The following is a 25,215-nucleotide window of genomic DNA, read 5'->3' on the forward strand; positions in this document are numbered from 1 at the left end:
GGCGATTTCTTAATCATAATGACCCAGAAACACATGATACCATATCATATGCCTAAACCAAACGGCTGACAGGCTTCATTATCAGATGCAGAAACCCTCGCGTGCCAAATATACTTGAAGCTCAGCCACTGTCTCAGCATGTTTGAAATATTATGTTCAGAATCTTTTTGTGTTCAGAATTTGAAATCTCTTCTCTAAAGCTGGCACACAAGATAGCTGAAAGGCACAAAGGTGAAATATCTTCATCAATTATATTCTTTTGCAGCAATTATTTCATTCAAATTACATATTTGTAGGCATGGTCTGAAAGACAGGCTGCTGAAGTGTTCTAAATTAAATCAGATTGCCAAGCAGCTAAAGAGAACCACAACAAATATATAGAAGGAAAATGAAAAAAAAATAATCAAAGTCCACACTGATAAAATTATACAAACCCAAAACGAGAAGATACATGACGATTATTGAAGCATAAAATCATTATTTCTCTAGCAACCAATGCTTGTTTACCAAAAAGGTACAGCGTGCTCATTTGGGATAACTTCACTCCCCTTCACTTAAAATTGGAACTATGAGAGGTTTCATTTGTGCTAAATACACAATTGCCCACCTAGCAGACAACAAATAGAAAATTATTGCAGGGGTGATAGGAAACAACTGCATGCAGCTCTCAATAATAATAATAATAAAGAACCTTAAAGAAAATAGAATGAACAGGTTTCCTAACCATGCTCCAGGAAAAGAAAAAAGTGCATTGCAAGCAGTTGAATGCAAAACTGAATAAAATAGGTTATTGATGCTTTTGCTACTCCAACAAAATCATGAACATCACGCTTTCATCAAGGACAGAAGTGAAAATATTATTCAACCAACAAAAAAAAAGAAAAGGGTAAAAAATATAATTTGGTAAACTTAAGTACGCTCTGAAGGTGCAACTAATCTACATGAACCTGTTCCTCCATGACTGCTTCTCAAAGGTCATGCAAGTCATAATTCTTCCCATTTTACAAATATGCCATAGCACTAGGGTGTCTTTGTTCATATCACTGAAAAAAAGAATGAATGTTTCCTTATGGTAAAATGGAAAATAAAAAATGACACTGATAGCAGTTCCTCCAACACGATGTGTGGTTCTATTACCATCAGGCTGATTGTTGCTACAATGGTAAAGGAGCAGAACCCTCAAAGTTAGCAAATGGAGCTTTCCCAACTCATTCTTAGCTATCCGAGAAGGAAACATGTGCGAAGAGAAGAAACTCAAATTTGTACACCCAGCAGTTTGAATTTAACCTAAACTACATAATGGATAAAAAAAATGAATAATTTTCTGAGCGGCTACTGACAAGGAATGAAATTTACAGGCAAATCTGCAGTCAACCTGAAGGAAAATTTACGAGAAAAGGCATAAACAGGACTTGTAATATTGTGTGATGGTCATTGCAACATCTTGACGGATTACCTTTCTAGTATAATCATCAGTCTTCTAAATTTATGGATGCATGCATGCAGCTTGAACACTAACCACATATATCCAAGACACGGAAGCTCATAAATGAAATTCCTTCTACATGGAAAATCAAAACAGTTGTAGAAAGAAAAAGAAATACAAGCGAATACAAACTTACATCATCCAGCAGCAGACTGTTGCTGTCAAAACCAATGTTAGGTGGAGCCTGCAATGAAAAAAACCCAAGATTAGCCATATTGCATAAGAAGAAAAGGAACATGAGGCTACCGTACAGACGTTGTATTCACTTAATTAAATCTGATTAACTTAATGCACACACAGCCTTATTTATCTGCTAATTAAAGAGATCAGACAAATACAAAGGTCTGACCATTAAAATACTCACAGTGAATGAGATAATGATACTTAAAATGCATGGGCAGTGGATAGTACTTTAATGCAATCTCTTATTGAGCAATTGTATCATGCATGCTTCAACACGGATGCAGAACTTGAATTAGGGGCTACAAGAATGAGCATTCTCAGAAAATGTTTCTTCACGCACAGGGTCAGTACAGCATAAAGGTGTGATGTTATGCCGGGGGGTAGCATAAAACTAAAAGCACTTGCGTTTAGTCAATAAAAAACTAAGAGATGGTTTATGATTTTATAAAGACGTTTCCCTCTATCCAAAAGTTTGACTTTTGCAATGTATAGCGGTAGAGGAGTTGTCTTGATGGATGAACTGGATATACACAGACAAGTGAAAAAACAGAAAGTAGATACAATCAAATGTGGGCTTTCACCACGAATTGAAGAAACAAATAAAACATAACTGGACAGAAGCAGTGATTTTGCTCATCAAAATCCCAACTACTGACACATGCAATTACAGATTCGCAACATCAAAAGGACTAAAACAGATGCTGGAAGATTATTGCTTCTTATTTAATGTAGTGTGGGGAGAGGAAGCAGTAGGAAACCGAGATTACAGCAGTCTATTTATATTAGTTTAAGCCCCAGGATTCCTAGTCTTAGTCCCCAAGTAGAACTACTTAGCCTGTAAAGGAAATATTCTAAAAAGTCACAAGCATTAAGTAACCCCTGATATAAAAATACTAGAAATATATATAATAGAATAAATTCTGAACAAAGCTCCTGCGTAATATTATTATTAGTTGCAGAAAATCAATTCCAACAGAACCACCTATGAAAACAGTCTGCATTTGGAAATGCATTTACAATTCAATTAAATGGATATGGCAACCTCTTACAAGTAACTACTTTTCTTTGTTCTTCTTTTTGAAAAGAACAATAGCAGCAGTTTAATTGAATCTCACGCATCCCATGCTTTTTCTTAAGAAAAAAAAAAACAAATAAATAAATTGAAGTGATAAAGAAAAGGAAGCATACAAATTAGTGGAGGGTCCTCTGTTGCAGCAGATTCTGGTACAAAGCGAAGCGATTATTCCGACCACTACGAAAATCAGTGTCGTTACCAGAAACCCCATCTCTCTTTATTCGATATCCAGATTTCTTCCTGCAAAACAACTCCATCAGACAGCTTTCTGACACACGATGAAATACTTGTTTAATAAGAAATTCGGTATCGGATCTTACTTGGGGATTTATTGATGGTGAAGCTTCTTGTCCTTCCTTGTTCAGGCTCTCGCTTCGCTGTTGCTTGCGAGATCCAGCTTTTCTGTCTTTCTCTCTGAATTTGGATTTTAGGCGATGATGCTAATTACTGCATCCATCCATTACTCCTGGCCCAATTCTTGGTTAATCAGACTTAGCGTGATTTGGGTTAGTGAGGCCCATATCCTTGCTTCATGGCAATTTATATCATTACTCAACTTCAATTTATAAACTACTAAATAATTTTATTTATTTTATCGTAATAGTTCAATTAATTATGTAACTTATTAATATTATTATATACTTACTCTATCGTACACAATATACCAGAATTTTTATAAATTTAAAGGCACTATAATTTTAATTATAAGTAATCATATCAAATCCTCCTACTTTGATGTCAACAAAATCTTTTCATCTAGTAATTTTGGGATTTCTCAATTTTTTATTTTTTTTCTTAAATTTTTCATGTCGTTTTAAACTATTCATATCATGAATCAAATTAAAATATATTTTTTAATTATTTAATAACATTTTCATGTTGATTAGTGTGTATGTCTTAGAACATGTTTGGAAACGTGGTGCAAACCACGTTCTCAAATTTTTTTTTTAAAATTTAATATGGTTTGTACGTTTTGGATTGTTTTGATGTGCTGATGTTAAAAATAATTTTTAAAAAATAAAAAAAAATATTATTGGCATGTATTTTGGCACAAAAAATTATTTGAAAAGCAACCGCTACCACACTGTCAAGCACCCTCTTAGTCTAAGGTTGCAGATTTGATTTGTGTTGGAAAAAATAATTATATTTCATGCTATAAATAACTTATTATCCATGTATTTACTTTTTCAAAAACAAATATTGGTAATAATTAAAAAAAAAACAAATATTGGGGAAAGCACACGGTACTCCCTCTATCTCCCACACATGCTTACTGTAACAAGCTTTTATTTTTATTTTTTTAATTCTATAATTTAATGTGAAATTTTTATTAAATATTATCATTTAATATTTAATTAATTTTTATATATTTTTTATCATATAATAAAATAAAATAAAAATCAATTTGATTAGAGTTGTAAGTTTAATAAATTAACTTTTTTTTTTTGGACTTGCCAAATCAATAAAATTACCTTAAGTAACTTTTATACAATTTAATTTAAAGCTTGAATTAACAAAAAAAAAATCAAATTAAAAATATTCAAGTTTAAACTTCTATATTAAGTTTAATGATAGTGCTTAAATTTTTTCTACTTTTTCAAAACAATTTTTGTTTAAGGCATAGCAACTAGGAAGAGCGCAGGAAATAACCTAGTATATCCTAGACGTGTGGTGCAAGTTAATTACAATTAGCAAAACTAATTTAACCAGTCCACATAGTTTTAACAACTATAATATTTGATCCCCATGTTTTTTAAACCATTTGTTACTTAATCAATTTTTCCAATTTATTTTTTCCTTGAAAAATAGAAAAAGCCAGCATCTCCCCCTTTTCCATTAGCATTCAAGTTTTACTCTTCGATTTATAAATACACCTAACATAGTAAGAATCAACTTTTACATTTTTTTTTTTATATATAAAAAATTATAATAATTAATTCCAATTATTTTACTTCATATCAAACATCAACTAACAATCTCTTCTTATTAGCGTATTCAACTATCCGATTTCAATAAAGATTCAAGACAAAATTGTATAATGATGCTCTACATGGACCCCATCACACGCAAGAAGATCACAACGTGAAGAACACCAATAACCCCTCGAGTTCATCACACGTTAAAAGTTGTTCTCATCAGCCGTCCCAGCATCTTTGTTCTATGCCGTCTGCAAATACAAGTTGTTTAAGCTACATATATAAAACCAAGTGCTGGAGACATCCTTTGAAGGGCAGACTTTTTCATCAACAAGCAAATCAAACTAATGCAGTCAAGGATGGCAAGAGGCCTCTAACAAGCCTGATTTTGTTTTTATATTCTTCAACCCTTCCCGTTTGAATCATTTTAACATAGGATACAGAGAGAGATGAAACAGGAAAACCAACAAAATTTACCTCAATTTGAAACACTCTACATTTATATTGTTAGCACCCAAATGTTGAAGGCTGAAGTAAACAATTCTTGCTGCAATTAAATGGTTTAAACAGCATGAAGAAGAAGAAGAAGAAAGGGCAATTTCGCCCTAGAATTAGATTAGACGAACATACAACATTGACTTCTCGCTAGAATAATAGGACAAAAATGTGAAAAAACTGTAATGAGGGAGGAAAAAAAAACAAGGGTTGGTCTCTCTCTCTCTCTCTGTTTGTTTTCTTTTGTTTTTTTTTGGTAGATTGATTTGGATAACCAATTATTACTTACCACGATCAGAATCTGAACTGGGGGTCAACGTCCATTGCCCAAGTAAACTTCGCTAGGAGAGACTTGTTGAATATCTGTAACAAAGGCATATGGTAAGAAAACAGTCACTGCTGCGGTACCAAATTGAGGGCACTAAGAGGCATAACTGTTGATTAAACTATTACATTAAAAAAGCAATTAGCTCAATTTATCCTCGTATTTTGTCTAGTCTCCAATCTGTACTAAATAGTGGGCCACTCTCCATTTCTATCCTTGTATCAGGTATTTTCATCTAAACTAAAAAAAAAAAAAAAAAAAAAAAACACCATACCATCAAGCAAGACTCAAATCTAACCTAATTTATTTAAAAGGAAATTCACAATATGACAATTTGGTGTACCTTTTCAAATTATTTTTTTAATAAATTCGATAGGGTTCGAGTTCTCAAATGAGGGTATTTGCATCAGTTTGCATAAAAATATCCATTAGAATGGCTGCCTAAAATATAATGCTAGATAGAAAGCAATTAGATTTGTAAGGATACCGCAGAGTCTGACTTAAAAAATAAGGATAAGTTGAGCTAATTCCTCAAAAATAATTTTAGAAGCAGTTCACCTTCTCAATAGGAACTTCATGCCGCTTGCACCATGCAACTGTAATCCTAGGATCAAGGTAATTAATTTTGGACGTGCCCAATGCTACCGTTTTCAGATCCTCTTTGGTCTTCATGGACAGTTCCATTTTCTCAATCTTTTGATTGGTTGTTGCTATCTTCTTCTCTATGCTGTAAATCAATTCAGCAAATCAAAATGAACCATCAAAACATGCACATAACACTTGAGCAAAAGGGCACAAGTTGTATTACGCTTCAGGAGTCAAGTTCCTCTTTTGCTTTCCATCTGCATCCTTCAATGGGGGCTTCCCCTTTTTGGCCCTGTCCAGATCAGTTTTGAACTCCTTCAGTGTGCCCTGCAAGCAGAATGATGAATCAGCTCAAAGCATGGACTTCACAAACACAAGCATCCAGGAATGGGCAAATTTTCCATATGCAAAGGGGCAACAATACGCTGAAGATAGCTGGCTTGCAATATACACAAAACAAGCAGCCAGAAATGGGCAAAGTTTCCAATATGCCAGGAAGTCCTCATGGCAGATTTTCCCCAAATTTCTCAAAAATGAGGGCCCGAAATTCTTGTTGAGTTCTAAAATTAATTACCTTAAGTTCCTCAAGTTTCTCGGTCAATCTTGACATTTGTGCATCATGAGATTTTGAAATAGTACGTTGATGATTACAAATGATTGCAACCTGCAGAAGAACAAGAAGCCAATATTAGAGGTGCAAGAGCTGCAGCTAAATATTGCAACCAAATATTCAGTGAAATTTTCTTGCAACAAACTGGCTTCACCTGTTTGTTTGCTTGGTTATAAATGACAAATTTTTCAGCAACGTCACCATCTTCTGTCTCCTCATATAACTGTTATCAGACCAAACATAACCCCAGAGCATATAAGCACATACTTCCAAGTGGCCCACAGGAAAAACTTCAATGTAGTAATTGACCCCAGTTTGCAACTTACTTTTTCATCCAATGTGATAGATGCATTGTATGTACGAAAAACTTTTGCTGTAAGGCCAGGCATGAGTTCTTTTAGGTGAGCATTTAGTTTACTTGTATCCAGAGAGTCAAAAAGATCATCAGTTGGCTTTTTTGCTGAAGAAGAAAAAATTGCTCATCAGCCCTCACATAAGATAATTACCTTTAGTAACATAATCCTAACAGCCATTTACTCACCAACTTGAAACTGTCTAATTGCCTTGTACACAGGAAGCTCAACCTCGACTGTGTTTTCATATCGAATTGAATCTTTACCAAGGAAGTCAAACTGAACAATCATGCAGAAGCAAGTGTTAATTCTAGTAATTCACTGTTATATGTATATAGCCAATCATATTTAGGTAACTCAAAGTATGTTGTTTCACTTGTACACTTCCAAAATTAGGCCCACTACTGCAGCTACCAAGTACAGAGACACTACACTTGAAAACTATGGTTAATAAACATAAAAACCATCATACCTTCAACTTATTCGGAGGGATGCACTCAACATTTGCTACTTTTAATGTGCAGCAACCAACAGTATCAGCTTCATCATCATCCTGCAGGTTCCCAATTACAGAATGACGGAAATGTGATAACATTCTCACTTGAAGTGTATATAAGATCTATAAAGCTAATTGCCACAGGAAATCCTCAATACTGCTAAAGAAACATGGTAACAAGCAAACACAAACCAGCATAACAAAATGTCTCAGAAACACTTGCTAAGTTCTAAAAGTAAAATAGAACACATACTGGATAACTATTCTGGCGATTAGGTCTATGAAAAACATCCAATGAGTTTCAATTATCCTAGGAAGAGGTATGACTTTTGGTAACATTTCCTCAGAATCAAATGCAATTTTAAATTTCTACAATCTGATCACATGTTTCCATTATTGTGCTGTTCACAAAAATCCAAAAAATAGCTGTTTATTCAACTTCACATTGGAAAACCTCTTAACAGAAATAAACCTAAATTGTTGTCCAAAGACAGTCATATAATTTATTCAAGATTGAGTTTCCACAGAGAAAGGGGAAGATAAGAAAGATTCAAGGCATTTTGAAAAGCAAAAGTGGCATGTAAATCTGAAGGATACGATTCTTGATAAACTGAGCAAGTGACATGAGCAAAATAAAACTAATTTAAGGCCTGAATCCATTCTTATCATTTGGCTTTCTACAAACCATATTGATACCCGAAGGCTCAGATTAACTGGTAAATTTAAAGCACCAGGTTCATTATGTGAGTAAAAGCCTTATTTGTCTTCAATAATTATATCCTCATCTGTGAAAGAAGACTCCAATCACAAGGCAATAAAACATTCTCCAAATAAAAGGTGCTACATCCAATCTAAAAGGCCCAAATCAACTGCCAAGGGGTCAAGAAGCTTGTTTAGCCAGTTGTTATACCTTCTCATTACCCGCCCTAAGAGCTAGTTTATCAATAAGATAGGTTGCCACTGCTATTTGCCGCTTTGTAATATCTTTACTTGCAAAATCCTTTGTGTAAGCTGTTCTGATGTTGTGTATATAGTCCTGCACTCAAAATACAGAAGCTAAAGGCAAGCTCCTCAATCATATGACAGGTTACAACAACCAGAAGCTCATAGATCAATACCTTCAACTTCCTTGCTTTTTCATATTTCTCCTTGTCACTTTGCCCCTTCAAGGAACTGCTGGCAGCCAAGAATACATATTTGAATTCCTTTGGATTGATTGGATCATTCCAGAATGCCAACCATGTAACAGTGTTATCATGCTTCACTTCTTTCCACCTGCCAAGCCAAAATTCTCACAATTTTCAGCTAAATCCAAACAATACTTAGTTATCAACAGAAGCTAAAGTAGTGTCTCCCTTCTATTTCCCCAATTTGAAAGAGACTGTATGAACCCAAACCTTTCACCAGGAATAGGACATTTTGGGATTGGGGCATCCTTTCCAATATTTATAGTAATGTCACTGGGACGAATACGGCTTTTCAGCTTTCCCATCTGGTAAATACCAACATTCAGTCAAAGGGAAAAAATGAGGTAGAGGAAATTTAGTCATTCGCCATCATGAACATCAAAATAAAATTTAGTCAAAGCTGAAAGCTCTATATCTCAGTTAACGGTTAGAAAGATGTCACTGGAACCTTTGGATGCTCTCCCCGTCCTCGAAATAGACCAGGTGGTTCAACCCTGAAATTCCCAACCTGAGATTGAGATAACCATCAGAATTGGCACAGTTAAAATGCAGGAGATGAGAAGTCCATTAAGAAAACAAAATGCACAGAGTTCAAATAATAAAATCAGCAATAAGGAACCCATTATTGATTAGAATGTATGCCATAGAAGCAGAAACCCGCATGTGCACAAGAGCACGCACGCTCTTTTGCATACAAATGTTCACTAGATATAGCATTTCCCTTATAATGCTAATAAAAACACTTGATCCACAGATACTTACCTTCTCTTTAACCCCATTAACAATCGCCCACATATACTTCTCCTCTTGCTTCAATTTCTCTTCTCTCACAGCCTTCTTCTCCTACATGGTCAGACAACACTGATAATCAGAGAGAATGACAATATGTGAAACTTATTCTCAAAGAATATGGCGGAAGTACTGGGCTTCTACACTGAAAAGCTACCTTTGGTCACATGTGAAACTGAAATGATGATACATTAGAAAGGGGGATTACGTTTTTTTCTCAAGTCTAAAGAGGGATTACATACATGCAAAATTAATCTCTAAACAAACTAGAGATCAATAAGATGCAGGATGGCATATTTTAGTGCGGGTTATTTCCATGAAGCAATTGAAACTGCCACGGTTACTGCTTCATTACAGATAGAGGATGAAAAGATTCCATAAGGCTCTTCGGCAGAGAACAAAGGAATGGGTGTACTTCTACAATTTTACACAACAATAGCAACACTCCAATAACATATATCAAGCATTTGAGTTGGCATTCAAGTTCAAAGGTATGTGCAATTGATGGTAATTGCTCACTTTCACAACATACTAATGCTTTGCATCTCAATCACACAGAAGGCCATACATCTACCAACTTACTTCAGTACTCATTTGTTTCTTCTTCTCCTTTTCTTTCTGATGCCATTCATATATTGGGTTGAAATCACAGGCCTCTAGCTTCTGTATTACATGATTCTTCCCAAGTAATGTACGCCAATCATTCCAAAAGTTTTGAAGGAATTGTGGTTTTTGAACATATTCTGTATCTTTCATCACCGCAAACATGGTTGCAACCTGTGGTTAAAAGATCAAAGTTTAAATGCAGCTAGCACCAAACATATAGGGAGAAATTTGAAACCTTCCAATGTACAGAAATTCAAACAGACTAGGAGCAAGCGATAGAAATTAACTTATGTACACAAATGACATAGTAAGGCACCACAAACTAATTGAAACACACCTCCTCCTGTTCAGGAGTCAAATCAACTGGTTTCCCCTTGTAAAGCATCTTAACCCCATGAGGCTTGTATGGAGGTGGGAAGATGACACCGTTGTGAACCAAGGTTTTCCATTTTTTCTGCCCATCACTGGAGCCAGGTTGTACTTTTGTTGACTTCGAATATTTTGAATTTTGCATTTGTTTCTTGTTATTCTTGGTCGTCTTCTTGGATGAAAAAGAAACAACTTTGGTTACCTTTTGCTTCACAGACAAGGATTTGTTAGATGAGGAGCTTGCTTTCTTCATTCTCTGGGAAATTGTAAGGTGGTCATCATCATCTGCCTTCAGCTCAGCCTTGACAGTAACTTGCTTCGTTGTAGACGCATCTGAAAGTTTTGGTTTTTTAGCAAAAGACTGGTTTGAAGGAACCTTATTATCCATAGGTCTCTTAGTTGGCACAGCAGAAGATTTTTGTTGCTTGTCCTTTGCAGTAGAACCATTTAGCTGAATTTTTGAAACCAACAATATCTTCTCACTAGAACTGATAGTCTTACAGCTTGATGACCCTGCATTTGACTTTGCTGCAAACCTCGAGGATAAAGGGACTTCATCATCATCTGAATGTTCATCCTTGACACGAGCAGGTACAGTAACCCCTTTGTTGGCATTGTTAGTGCTCCCCTTAAATCTAGAACTCAAGGGCTTATCATCCTCAGAATCATCATCATCCACAATCGGTTTGGTCTCCTCCTTAACGGCATTTGAGACAACCTGTTTAGATGCCTGCTTCGACTGATCAATTGAAGAACTTGGCACTCTAGAATATGTCACTGGTGGCTTCATTGGGGATGCCTTGGCAGATGAAGCTGATGCTTTAGGGCTCCCTATAGGAGATTTCACAGGGGATGCATTGGAAGATGAAATGGGTGATTTGCCCCTGTGGGCATTCAAGCTTTGACCATTGGAATTCTGAGAAGATGAAGATGGTTTCTTTGCTTCAAGGTTTGGTTGATTTTGCTTAGAGGTTGAGTTACCACCTCTCTTGAAAACTATGGGCCCGTCGTCGTCGTCGTCGTCATTAAAATTATTGAGAATTGGCTTTGGAGGTGCCTGAACAACCATTAGAGTCCAACTAGGGTCTGTGCTGGCATGCATACCACATTAATATCGGGATAGAATTTACAATTTTCATTCAAAAACCAAAAATGATATTGTCAATGCAATCCACAATAGCACATTGACTAGATTCCTAGATGCAGTACCATAAGCACAAAAATAAACAAAGATGGCCTCTGCTTTAACATGCTGACTCGAAACTTAACTAAATCCACAACAAAAACAGTAGATTGAACCACCAATTCATTTTCTAAAAAGAGGCTAAGCTAATCCAAACCCAAATTTATACATCATAATAAAAAATCAGTGAGCTGGAGATTATTACTATTACTTCTAATTAAAAAGAACCCAAATTGAAAATGAAAAGAAATCTAATCTTTCAATATTAATCGAATTTAATAAATTAAAAACACCCAATTACCGACAGCAATAGCAATTCCCAGTGATATCAACTAATCTTTCATTCCCCATTGAAAGTGAACAGAATAAAGACAGCTGTTTTATGCGTGTATAAGAAAAAGAAAGAGCGCCTACCTAAACAGGGAAGAATTAAACAGTTTTTAGTTTGTTCGTTTGTAACAGAAGCAGTGTGGCGGTGGAGCAGAGGGGAGCAGCTAACTATTGCAAAGTGTAGAGAGAGACCACATACAAAGCTTATTAAGGTGAAGGTGGATTGTAGTCTATTTTTCACTTTGCAGACCCCTTCCTTCTCCTGCTTTGTATTCTTTGTTTCTTCCTCTAAAACGGCTACGTTTTCGACGACTTCAGTCTTTTTCTTTTTTTCCCTGACTCAACAACCAGGCGGCGAGTTTTCTTTTCTTTTCACGGTTTTTAACCGGCTTGCCCGGGTGTTCCGGGCTAACCGAACCCGACTCTGCTTAACTAGCGGGCCCGGAAAACTCACAAGGGCGGGTTACCTGGTTAACCCACCGTGCTTAACCGGTCTAGTTAATCTACCTTGTTATCGATCTATCTTCTATAAACACTAGTAAAATGGACGTGGTAAGTTGTATGGTTTTGAGGACGTAGACTAGCCTTGCGTACAGGACTTTTCAGAGCTAATCAATTGAAAGCAATCAAATTATATTATTTTCCAACCACTTAAATCATAAGCTTTAATCAAATATTAAAAATTAACAATATATCCTAGGTATCTCTCGCCATGTGCAATTGTAATGATGTCTCAAAAACCCGTAATGTTTATATAATCTGTTTTTTAGTTTGTGGGTCCTCGTTAATTAAAATATTCAGATAAATAATTTTCTTCTTCTTAGCTTAAGAAGCGTCAAATTAATTTAAAGATCATTCAATAATAAAATCAGTATCTTTATAAAAAAAATAAAAAATAACTTAAAAAAGACTTGAATTACAAAAACAAATGATGCTTACTCTTGTTTCTCAGGGTAATTAATACTCTGAAATATATGCATGCTCTTATGAAATAAAAATATTCTAAACTGCTACATAGTAGGTTCAGGAGGTATTTATACTCATTAACCTTGTCATTTTCAAAAAAAAATTGAAAAGTCCATTACTTTCGGTGATACTGATGAGAGATAAATATCCTTTATATATCATTAATAAGATGGTAAGTATGATAAGTTCCTTAAGAGATGTTTTATACATCTATATAAATGCAGGGAAAGCATTACTTCATATATGAATAATTTATATAATTGCTCTAGAAGTAGAATTAGTTAGTCTTGGATATTCAAGACCTGAGATATAACCCAAATATATTGATCTGGCATATTACGAAACTCACTTTATTGTAAACTTTTTAAAATCTTAAAAAGATATGCCAAAAATAATTACCGTATCAAATTGAAAAAATAAAATTTCAATAGAATAATAATTCTTTAAGAGAAAGAGAAAGTAAGAAAAAATTTTATATCAAAACTTTAAATTAAGATTTTTACCTATTGTTTTTCACTAGTTGTAAGCTTAAGTCATAAATTTAACACCATGGTCATTAAAAAAAAAAAAGAATTCTAATTCTTTAAAAAAGGTAATTATTTAAAAAATTATGATGGTATATAAAAGTTAAATTATATAGCATTTACATCTGTATTATTTTTCAATAAACCTTTTACTAATAAAAAATTAAAATTATGTATTCAATTTTGAAATAGATCAATACTAATTAAGAATTTAAATTGAAACAAGAATGCAAAATGTGTGTACCTTTGATTTAATTCATTTCAATCAATGATAAATAGTAAACAAGCAAAGCATAAAATTCTTAACTTGGTTTAATAGGATAAAAAGTAAAAGGGTAATGTATAGTGTTACAAAGATTGAGTTTCATGTTAAGTAAAAGTTCTAGTCCTATACAAATTATTTATAGTAGATAAAGATTCTACAATATGAATCTTAGAACAATTTATAATTCATACTCAACCGCGTCTTATCCTAACAATTATATGTGTTGGAACTTCCAAATATACCACAAAATTCACCAACAATAACTACTAAAGATATTTATTTGGAATAGGACTTAATCAATCAATCATTAACTTAGATCCTCATTTATAAATCCTCGGATAAAAATCTTATATTGAAATTAAAATAGTAAAATGAAAAGAAGGAAGAGAAGAATTAAAGTTGTAAATTAAAGTGGTAAATATGGTTAGAGAAATTATTTTCTATCAAAATAAAATACACTTTTGGTTGGAAATTTCTGTGTTAACTCTTAAATGAAAAGATTCAAAGTTACTAAATATTAACAATGTAATTGATTAGTGAAAGGGTTAAATTGAACAAATTAATTGAATCAAATGGGAGTTTTAATGAGAGAGATGAAAAAAACAACAAATTAAGGTGTTTATGGGGAAAATGTATAAATAAGAGAAATGGTGGGGTCAATGTAAAAAAAAAGAGAAAATATGAAGGATTAATATAGAAATTAAGAAAACATAAAGGTCTAATGTGCAAATAAAAAAAATAAAAGGAGGCAAGATGCAAATAAGAAAAAATATATCTATAAATAGTGAAGAATTCTCTAGAAATTCTTGGAGTTGATAAGAGGAGAAAAGAGGGAGAAGAGAGTAAGCTAAAATCTTACAAAAAAATCCACACTAAAAACATTAAAATCTTGTTTTGTGTTTTTTCTTGAATGGTTGAGTTACTAGAGTATTTGACAGAGGTTTATAGTTTATGAAGTTGAATATAGAATTTTTGTTTATATATATATATATATATAGAATGATGATATTTGATATAAGTGATGAATAAAAAATGGGTTAGTAGAGAGTTTTTATTTTAGAGAAAGGATTTGATGAGGTTAATGGGTTCAAAATTATGTTAAATGATGATAAATGAAGCTATTATTTATTATGGTCGCTAAAAATAATGGAAAATAAATGGGAAATAAGTAGATACTTATTAAACTTAGAAATTAAAAATTGGATAGCTTGTCTTTCGGTTTCTCTAATAAGGTTAGGATCATAAGATGATAGAATTTGAGTAGTTTCATTCATAAAAGTTATAGACATAGATGTTATTTTTTGAACTCAACTGAACTTGTCTAAATTAGAGTGACAAAACTAGATATGAGATAAAAACTGAATAAGGGTCTAAATCAATTTATGCATTTAGTCATGTGGATGACAAAACTAGGTTTAGTCATCTTCATAAAACTTGTAGAACTATGTTTGAGATTTTTAAAGAAAGAAACCACATATAAAACAAGTTCTATAACTCTAGGTGTAATCAAAATACAAAAAAAATATTTTAAGTCAATCATGTTTAACCACTTGGAATTTGTAAATTGTTAACTATTGTTTCAAGTTGTTCTTAATTGAAAATTTTGAATTATTGAGGAAATAGAAAAGAAAAGTGTGTATATACATGGACAAAACTTGAAATTAATAAAGTGTACTTGTTGATATAGGTGAGACCGTAGGCATTAAACAACAACAATGGATGACCAGCAAAGTTAGACTTCAAGTAGGTGCTTAACACCTTAAAAAATTATTTTAAAGTCTCTTGTACATTGCATGTCAAAATCTTTTTTATGCATGTTTATTACATGAATATTGGTTGAATTAGCTCCCTAGTTTGGGATTAGTGCATTGTGAATAAGCTAATGGTTGAACTTGTTTCTCTATTTCGGGACTCGTGCCTTATGAATAGGCTATTGGTTGAACCTGTTTTTTTTTTGTTCGAGACGGGTGCCCTGTGAATGAGCTAATGATTAAACTAATTTTCCTCGTTTGGAACTATTACCTTGTGAATGAGTTATTGGTTGAATTAACTCTTTATTCAGGATTGGTACCTTATGAATGGATTATTGGTTAAACTTGTTTCTCTGGTTTAGGACCGGTGCCCTGTGAACAGGCTATTGGTTGAATTAGCTACTTGATTTGGAATTGGTGCCCTGTGAAAGGGCTATTGATTGAACCAGCTTCCTGGTGCTAAGACTAGCGCTCTAGAAATAGGAGATTAATAGAACTAGTTTTCTGGTTTGGGACTAGTACCCTATTAAATAGGCATTTATAGAAATTTGGTTAATGAAATTAAAACCTCGGATAGTAGGCTATTTTTTTAAAAAAAAATGATTTGTGTTGTATAATTTCTTAAAATTTTTAATTAATTTTACAGTACTTTTATAAATTAATGTGCAAATTCATCTCAATATCATATCTTTTAGTTGATGAATTGGTATTAATTGGTGTCTCTTTTGTATAACTACTTAGTTTAATAAAATTAATAAAGAGATTCCTTTTTGAATTGTATTTAACATTAATTTTGATTCGTATGTATAATTTTGTGTAATATTTTATTTTATTTTGTTATGTAATAGATTTATGTTTATTCTCTAAGTGATATGATATATGAACTCAATTGTTGTAAGTAATTAATTATTTTTTTCTTTAATTAAATTGTATGTACTTTTCTTAGATTTTATTAAATAGATTTAATATTTTATTAATGATAAATTAAAAGGTATTCTTGATATCTTGATATCACTTTATATATATATATATATATATATATATATATATATATATATATATAATTCCTAGGATTTTCTTATTATTATCTTGGAATCCATGTGAACATTATTTCAAAATCTATTTTTACTTGTTGATGATCGGTTTTAGTTTTTTCCATTGATTTTTAAAGTGAACAACTATTATTACTCTTATACCAAAAATAAGCATTCATGTATCAACTAAGAATAGTTGTTGTTTACTATTAAACATGGAAAGAAATGCTAAAATTGATTAATAATAGTGAAATTTACCAGGTCTAAAAAGAGTCAAAATCAACCAGTGAAATTAGAAAGTGATTAACCAAGGAAACTAGGAGTCATGATAGTCTATAAGAGATAGAGAACATGATCAATAGGAAAAGGCAATTGAGCATAAATATAATAGTTCACGAGATTAAATAAAAGATCAAGTCCTACTTTGAATAAGATTCTATAACATATTATATATGGAGAAAATAGTAGTTAGGAAACATATTGTTGCTACCCGACATTGCGACGACTTAAAAAAAAAAAGAAAAAAGAAAAAATATCTAGTATCTTATTCTTTTAAGGGAAATGTCTTAGTTATGGAGTCTCTATATCGTATTATGGTCACTAGAAAACCTTAACTGGTCAATAAAGATTTTATAGTTTAAGACTAGTTACGCTAAAAGAAAGATATTGTTACCTCTAAAGCGTCCTACTTAAGGAATGTTGCATTGTTGGTTTTGTCTTAAATTTCTAAAGGTTTATTGTGTTATGTTATTAATGGTCTACCTATAATATTCTTGATTCTAGCATCAATAAATATTCAACTAATAAATGATTCCAACCTTGGTGTTGGTAAGTAATTTTGCAAAAGGTCTAATATTCTTGACCCTAGCACCAATAAATATTAGGGTTTAAAGTTATTGTTAATCCTAGTGTTAGTATTCCTAACTCTGATGTTAATGAATAATTCCAAGTTTATTTGAGATTCAGAAACTATATTTCTTTTATACTTGAGATAACAACTCATTGTGAGTCTATTTACCTCAAAAAAAAATTTTATTGAATTTTCAAATGGGTTTTAAACCCACAAAAGCAATAAAAATAGGCTTTGACTCTTTTATTAAAAAACAAATATCATTTACCATATGAAAACCCAATTTATTTAAGAATGACGAGTTTTTGGTTTTTGAGTATGTAGACCCAAAGGTCATTTAATTTAGATCAAGATTTTAATGTGATCAATGAACTTGTTATTAAACCCAAAAATACATGCAAAAAATATTTTTGAAAATATTCCAAAGAAATAAGTATTTTTTTTATTTTTTAAAGTGTTAAACATGGTATTTTATTAAATGCCAAATCATGTAAAGAAAATATTTTTAGTCCTTTTTTTTGTTATGCTTGGCCATGATATAAATAAAAAAAATGCTGTTATTTTTTTCTAATATTTTCCATTTTTTTATATCCATTTATCTAAGACTTGCAAAAAAATAAAAATAATGCATCACACACACACATGCCTCTCACTAATTAACTCACACACCCTACAATCATATATATTTACAAAATCATTATCATATATCAAATAATGATCACAACAAACACATCAAAAATCCAAAAATGGACTTTTCAGAGTATTGGAAGTAGATTGGAGCTACTAAGATCAAACAAGGAAAATGTTTGAAGTGAACTAGTGTTACAGGAATAGTGGTGGCGTATGGGTTTTACATGCCACCATCCATGACACCTGGTGGATTGAGTGGATCTCCTCTTCCTCTTCACATCTATTCTAGAGGTGTAACTAAAGGCAACCAAAAAGGAAGAACACAAGCACACAAAAATTCTGGTCTCTCCCTCTTTTCTTTTTTTCTCTCGACTTTGTTTCTCTCTCTACTATTTTTTATTCTCGATCTCCTATCTCTTCTCCCACTCAGTTATTATTGTTTTCACTAATAAAGGATGGTTATGTTGGCTAAAAGTCTTGGTAGCATTGTTGGTTCAGATGGAAGAGAGGACTGGTGTTTTTTCTCTTATCCATTGTCAGTCTATTTATATTGGTAGGAGGACTTGTGAATAGTAACTAACTAGCTGGAAAGTATGGTGGTCATTGTCCTTTATCTTTTTAGTGTGGTTTTGATTTTCATAGTGAGAGACACAGAGAGAGATTGGTTTGTATGTGTTCAATTAGGTATTTTAAAGGAGATAAATATGTTTATTGAATATATATATATATATATATATATATATATATATATATATATATATATATAAAGCATTTCTCTCATTTTTTTCTTGAATATGTAGGAGTCTCTATGTGTGTATGAGAGTCAATAGTGGTCTTCAGCTTAATGGTTTGTAAGGCTAGATGTGACGGTAGGTTAGGAGTTGAGTGGTCACTAGAAAGGAAAGAAATCAAAGGGTTAGCTTTGGTGTTTTACACGAAGGTGAGGGCTCTCTGCCTTTTTTAAAAGCTGAATATGAAGTTATGTTTAGTATGCTATATTTATGGGAGTGGGGAAAAAGAGGAAACACACACACATACACGCACACACACACCAGTTGATTAGGAATGCTTTACGGGTTTTTAAGTGAGTAGGAGAGAGAGTCTCTTTCTTGTATTTTCTGGTATGTTATTATTTTATTGTATTATCTTTTTTTTTGCCATGATTTTTCAGTATTTAAAGGCCAAATTATTTTGTCTATTTATTTTAATTGCTTTATCCACAAGCAACTTGGTTTCACTTTGGTCCCTTATTTTCTTTCTTTATGCTTTTAGTTGCTTTGCCCATTTTTGTTTTTATTTTTTTTAATCTTAGAATTTTTTTTTTAAACGATGCGGATGTTTAAAAATATATATACATTGAAATTTTTGTTGTTTCTCATTGTTTTTGAAAAAATAGTTTAAAATTGAGTTACAACAACTACCTCTCTGTAATGTTTATGATATAAAGTATTATAAAAAGTACTTTTCATAGATGCTATGTAGTAATCTTGTAAAGAAAAGATTTTCTTTGGAAAGGATTTTTGAAAAATGTCAAAGTTTAAAAGGAAACTTGATTAGGGAATTTTTGAATTTGAAAATTATGAGGTGATTATCCTTGTAAACCTTTGAAATTAGTCCTTTAAGAGGTGACATGCTTCTTGAAATGTTAAAAATTTGAAAACAATTATTTTTTGAGGCGATCTACCTCATAAAACATTAAAAATTTGAAATTGATCGTTTATGAGGCAACCTTCCTCGAAATGTTGAAATTGGTCATTTGAGAGGTAACCTACCTTGAAACAATGAAATTTTGAAATTGGTCATTTGTGAGGTGACATTCCTCGAAACGTATTAGTCATTTGAGAGGCGACTTTCGTTAAAACGTTGAAAATAATCATTTGAGAGGCGAACTACCTCAAAACATTGAAATTGATCATTTAAAAGGAGACCTATCTCAAAACGTTGAAATTAGTCATTTGAGAGTTGAACTTTCTTGAAATATTGAAAATGATCATTTAAGAAGCAATCTACCTTAAAACGTTGAAGTTGGTCATTTGAGAGGTGACCTACCTCAAAATGTTGAAATCTTTGAATTTAGGATTTGAAAGACTCGCATGGATTTTAAATTTACATGAACAATTTTTTTTAGAAAAATTTGTAAGTCTTTTCTTAGACTCAAAATCACGAAAAGACTTAACTTGTCATTTTATAGAGTGATGAACTCAAAGAATTTTTTTTATCTTTTTCAAATGATCATTTTATAGAGTGAAAAATTCAAAGTTTTTGAAAATGCTATAGGGTTGGATGTCATGCATGCATCTTTACTTATTTTGAAATATAGAGCCCTATTTCTCTTTAATGATCCATCTTTTTCAATGATGGCAAGGATTGCTATTTTTCTAAATCAACTTTTTTGGTCATTTGATTCACTAGCTCACTCAAATTTTTCATATGCAAATGTTTTGCTTGGATATAAATACACGACCTGGATTTTTGTAGTGATCATTACCATTTTGTTCTTAGCAATAAATATTTGTCTTTTTGACCATTCAAAAAAGATCAACTACCTTTTTTTTTTAATCGTGACTTTACCTCCAGCCAATCTTACCTCTTAAAGGTGGTATCATAGGGTCATTGCCTACTCATCGTCTTGTCTTGATAGTGAATTGATGCTCAAATTATAAAGAAGTTTATCAAATCATTTATTTTCATAGACTATTTTAAACAAAACTGCCCTTTAACTCCTTAAGTTATGCACATCATGTGGCAATATCCTTATCAGAGATTTTTCATTACTTGACTATCATCATCACAATAAACTTCTTTAAGCAATATTACCCCTAGTGGACCTAAATATGCATGTTCTTATAAAGACCATGAAAAGACATGCATCATCTTTTATAAAGAACTTCAATGAAAATTCTTCAATAAATCTATTTTCATGTTTTGAGATCACTTCACAAATTTTAGTGATTTTATCTTTGTGTATCTCACAATTGAAATGAAATTGTTAAGATGTAAATTGGAAAGTATTTCTTTTGATTAAGACCTTAAGACGCGTCTTTCAACACCAAAATTAAACTTTACAAGTATTTTGTTGATAATTGACAAAGTATAGGTCAAGCAACAAATGTTAGCTCAAAACTGGTTATCCATAGCTCAAATTAATTTCCCAAAATCTTAAATGTCTTGTATTTTAAATTTTTAGCCATTACGTTCTAGTTACAGGTTATTTGGCTTCGCAAAATCTACTATTAGTTTTCCTATATGTATTCTTTTTACTTACTGAGAAGTCAATAAAGTGACCTATATTATTCATGCCCATGAATTGAACTAGGACTATGTCATCAATGTATAACCATGCATCTACCATCACTGAATGAACCATAAATTATTTATTGTGTATTTTAACTATTTTAGTTGATCCATCTAGTAACTAAAAAAAATAAATCTTGAAGTAAGGACGATGACATATATTTTAACGTGTAACCTATCTCATCTAAGTAAAGCGTTGTAACTCATCTTTTCTTCCATTTATAACAACCCACAATGTCTCTGATACCTTCTCTAAAATATGATAAAACCAATTCTAATAAGACTATGTCAGTTCTATTATGATCAATCTTGGAGATCAAGGTTAGAGATATAATATTGAGTGATACATCATTATCGACTAGAACCCTCTATATTGATACATTGTTGAAATTTACTATAGTGTACAAAGGTTTCAAATGGTAACTTATAGACAATATTGACTTAGGAAATGCAAGACTCGAATGTTAGTCGATCATTGGTTATAATTAGTTGATTTCAATGATGTCTATATTTTTTTCTACATTATCTTCATAATCATTATCTAAATAAAGCAGTTGGCGAGGTTTGACTTCAAATGAGTATGGCAAAGTGAGAACTATGTTTATAGACGTAATTTTCTCATGTTTTCTTGCTTCTACATCAAAATGTATTTCCTCTCTTATCTTTTAAAGCACTATGTTTTTCTAGTTATTGTATTAGAATTGAGAAATTTAGTTTCTTTCCTTTTTCTTTCTATTGTATATTATCATTAAGAAGAGTTTTCACACCTTCATCAACCATACCAATAACCAATAAGCCATTAATATTGACAATAATGTTGCTTATTTTCCTACCGAGTCTTTTATTTAGATGAGAGCATCTATCAAAGTCATTTCATACCCTATAGGTTCATTTAAAGTCTGAATATTTTTGTTGTCCTTAACTATTGTTAGAGTTGCTTTTTTTTTATCAGATATTTTCTTTTTTTCAGGATGGCTTGTTTAGCAATATTCTCTTGTTGTTATTATTAAAGAGCTAATGTTATCTTCTTATTCTATTGTATTGATGATGACTTAGATTAATGTTAAGATGCTTGTTTCTTTTATTCAAACTCCTTATACATTGGACTAACACATTGGATGACTTTGTATCATTGTTATTTGACCTCTAGTTTTACTTTGGCACTAGTTTTAATTTTTATGTTTTTTAACTTTTGGATGATTACTTTTCACAAACTTCTTCATTATCTTAATTATTATTTTATCTACTTTTCTGAAGATTTTTTCAGTAATCTATCTCCTTAATACATCATGGTATATTATAACCTCCTAAGATGAAGATGGTGTAGAGGTATGACATCTTTTCACTATTTTCTTCAAGGTTTTTATATCTCTTGTGATTTTGTCTTTTATAAAAATCAACCTCTAATTGGTACTTTTGTTTGTCTACACAAGATATGAGAAATTTTATCTAACACTAATCAATTTTAGGTGCCTCTTGTTAGTATCTTGAATAGTGCTTAAGGTTATTTGTTAATAGCTATTTTATTGATCTGTTTAACATTCAAAACTTTATCTTTAGCAAGATGTATGCCTATACACCATATCCCCTTACTAAAGTGTTTAGGCATTCTATTATCCTAATTTAGGCTTTGGACAACCATCTTTATTTCCATATCATTTTCAAATGTAAGAGATATTGGTTGTTACAATAAAATTATCATCCTTTTAATCACTGAGTTTAGATGATTTCTATCCTGACTGGTGTTTATGCCAATCATTGTTAGCTAGTTTTTTAGGCCTAAATATTTTGGTCTGTCACCAAGTTACTACTTGTTACACCATGTACCCTAAGTCTTTCCCTTTTGGTAAAGTTATATGGTAGGTAAGACATCTATATACTTCATTATATAGCATATCCTAGATTTTTGAAATCGCCTTTTTATTTTTTTTATGATTTATATATCTTTTCTCAATACTAGCATTTGTGACCAATTCTAACCTATGTCATAGTTGATTAAGTCATAAATTTTATAGCTCTCCCTTATAGACATGCTCTTCTGCCTTAAAGATAGTCAATATTGTTGTTGTATTGGGGGAATGGATGGTTATCCATTTTCATCTTTTTGTCTAGAAAACAAATTTTTTAAGACAACACAACTATTAGTTCCATGCCACTTATAATACTTATTTCCCTTAATTTGGTTAGTAGTTGGGATGATATGATTGCCAAAGAGCTTAATTTTCCCCACACATGTCAATTGATTAAAGATTTTTCTAAGTTCTTTTTATGTTAAATATTACTCATTTTTTTCAACCACTTTGATAGCCTATATATCTATGCTACTAGATTTAATACCCTCTCTAAGCTTTTTTAATATCACAATCTCAGATTTAATAACCTTTCAGCATTTTTAATATCACAATCTCAAATGATCTTCATTCTTCTATTTCAATTATTAATATGAGTTGTTAAATGTTCTCAAACTTCTCATTTGACTTTTAATCAATTAGGGAATGCATGCTCATGGCATTGTTTAAATAGCTAAATAAATATATTCCTCTGAGTGGTTTTTTTTTTTTTACCAACATCACCTTTTAAGAAACAATATCACCTATTAGGCATAGATGTTTAAGTATATGGATTCTACAAACCACTTCATGTTCCATTACATCATTTCTAAAATAAGTTTAACGTACTTATACTCTATAATAGCTGCAATGCACTAAGTTTTTAACATCTTAAATCCAAGGACATTAACTTTTAATTGACTCATTGGGTCATGGACAATCCTGACTAAGTTAACCAATATCACTTTGAGTTTTTTCATGTATAAGTGATTGTTTAAGTGAGTCTCTACCTCTTTTTAATTATTGATGAAGTTTGGTGGAAGAGTAGAAAACCAATATAAACCTTTTTATTATTATTATTATTGATGAACTAAACAACATTAGCTTTATGAAAAGATTCGATGCCTCATTGTCATATTAGTTTGTGAATTTGGTGATGTGTTTCCTTGTTGATTGATTATTTTCCGTAGAGAATTGCTTAAAATTTGCAATCCTTATTCCTCTAGGAATTAGGTGCAACTTGTTAACCCATTTAGGATATAAGCAATTGTTACAGGTGTTACTATTCATCTAATTTCTAACCCCGTACAAAAGGGATTCAAGTTTCCCTATTGTAAAATAGCTTATATAGCATTACCTAATAATAAGTTGTTGCATATGATAATAGGATTGTCGGGCCATACAATTGGCTTGTCGTTGCCTATATATTTACAGGGGAATTAATGTATTAAAGGCTATCATGTTTAGGTTTGTTGTTGTATCTAATATATTGACATATATTCCACTATATGAAGAATATTAGTTTAAAACACCCCTACTATAGTGATTATAGCTATAGAACTTTCTAGGATATGCCTTCCAATATATAAGCTTGAGGAACTCCATACTTGCTTTGCCATAATTCATTATTCAATTAATCAAATATGGCATGCATAGTTCATATTAGCTTCCATGATATTGTTATGGTAAGTTGTGTTTTGTGCTCTTCATCTCCATTTAGGTGACCCTCATATCAGTGTTAGAAAGGTTTAAAAGCTAATAAAAGAATATTTTTTTAAGAGCTATCGTTATTGGCTGGTTAACAGTTGTCACAACTAATTATAAGCATATTATAACACTATCTAGTCCATATAAGAGGGGGGGTGTGTATGTGTGATTATGTTTGATACATAAATACACCTATATACACATCCATAGTTGGTATTAATGACATTAAAAGAGGTGGAAACATAAACAATTGCATGTAAAACCATGTCCAAATAGAGTTCTATGTTGCAGGGGTGAGTTTGATGTTAAAGGCCCTGTCATGCTACTTCTAACCCTAGTTGATCCATAAGGTTACGTGGAGATGAAATATCAAGCTC

At 31.8% G+C, this 25,215-nt stretch overlaps 2 protein-coding genes across 4 annotated transcripts; both read right to left on the reverse strand.

Annotated features, from left to right (window-relative positions):
- Positions 1-217: 217 nt before the first annotated feature.
- LOC133702944 (V-type proton ATPase subunit e1) lies at positions 218-3,223 on the reverse strand. The gene is made up of 4 exons (XM_062127288.1): positions 3,065-3,223; positions 2,858-2,984; positions 1,623-1,670; positions 218-607 (listed from the first exon to the last, which is right to left on the reverse strand). The coding sequence occupies exons 2-4, from the start codon at positions 2,953-2,955 to the stop codon at positions 541-543; spliced, it is 213 nt and encodes a 70-aa protein (XP_061983272.1). The 5' UTR covers positions 2,956-2,984; positions 3,065-3,223; the 3' UTR covers positions 218-540.
- A 1,486-nt stretch (positions 3,224-4,709) lies between these two features.
- On the reverse strand, positions 4,710-12,358 carry LOC133703487 (DNA topoisomerase 1 beta-like). 3 transcript variants are annotated; one of them, XM_062128044.1, is made up of 17 exons: positions 12,073-12,358; positions 10,444-11,561; positions 10,083-10,277; positions 9,474-9,554; positions 9,160-9,219; positions 8,922-9,016; positions 8,643-8,799; positions 8,435-8,560; positions 7,501-7,581; positions 7,217-7,307; positions 7,002-7,135; positions 6,830-6,898; positions 6,640-6,729; positions 6,289-6,392; positions 6,039-6,207; positions 5,445-5,518; positions 4,710-4,911 (listed from the first exon to the last, which is right to left on the reverse strand). In XM_062128044.1, the coding sequence occupies exons 2-16, from the start codon at positions 11,542-11,544 to the stop codon at positions 5,450-5,452; spliced, it is 2,622 nt and encodes an 873-aa protein (XP_061984028.1). In that variant the 5' UTR covers positions 11,545-11,561; positions 12,073-12,358; the 3' UTR covers positions 4,710-4,911; positions 5,445-5,449. The 3 variants fall into 3 exon arrangements, with proteins under 3 accessions (XP_061984028.1, XP_061984029.1, XP_061984027.1); XM_062128045.1 differs by lacking the exon at positions 4,710-4,911 and adding an exon at positions 5,111-5,207; XM_062128043.1 differs by lacking the exon at positions 4,710-4,911 and having other exon boundaries at positions 5,111-5,518; positions 12,073-12,356.
- Positions 12,359-25,215: the final 12,857 nt, after the last annotated feature.

Source organism: Populus nigra, chromosome 9, assembly GCF_951802175.1.
Source record: "Populus nigra chromosome 9, ddPopNigr1.1, whole genome shotgun sequence".
Classification (NCBI taxonomy): Eukaryota; Viridiplantae; Streptophyta; class Magnoliopsida; order Malpighiales; family Salicaceae; genus Populus; species Populus nigra.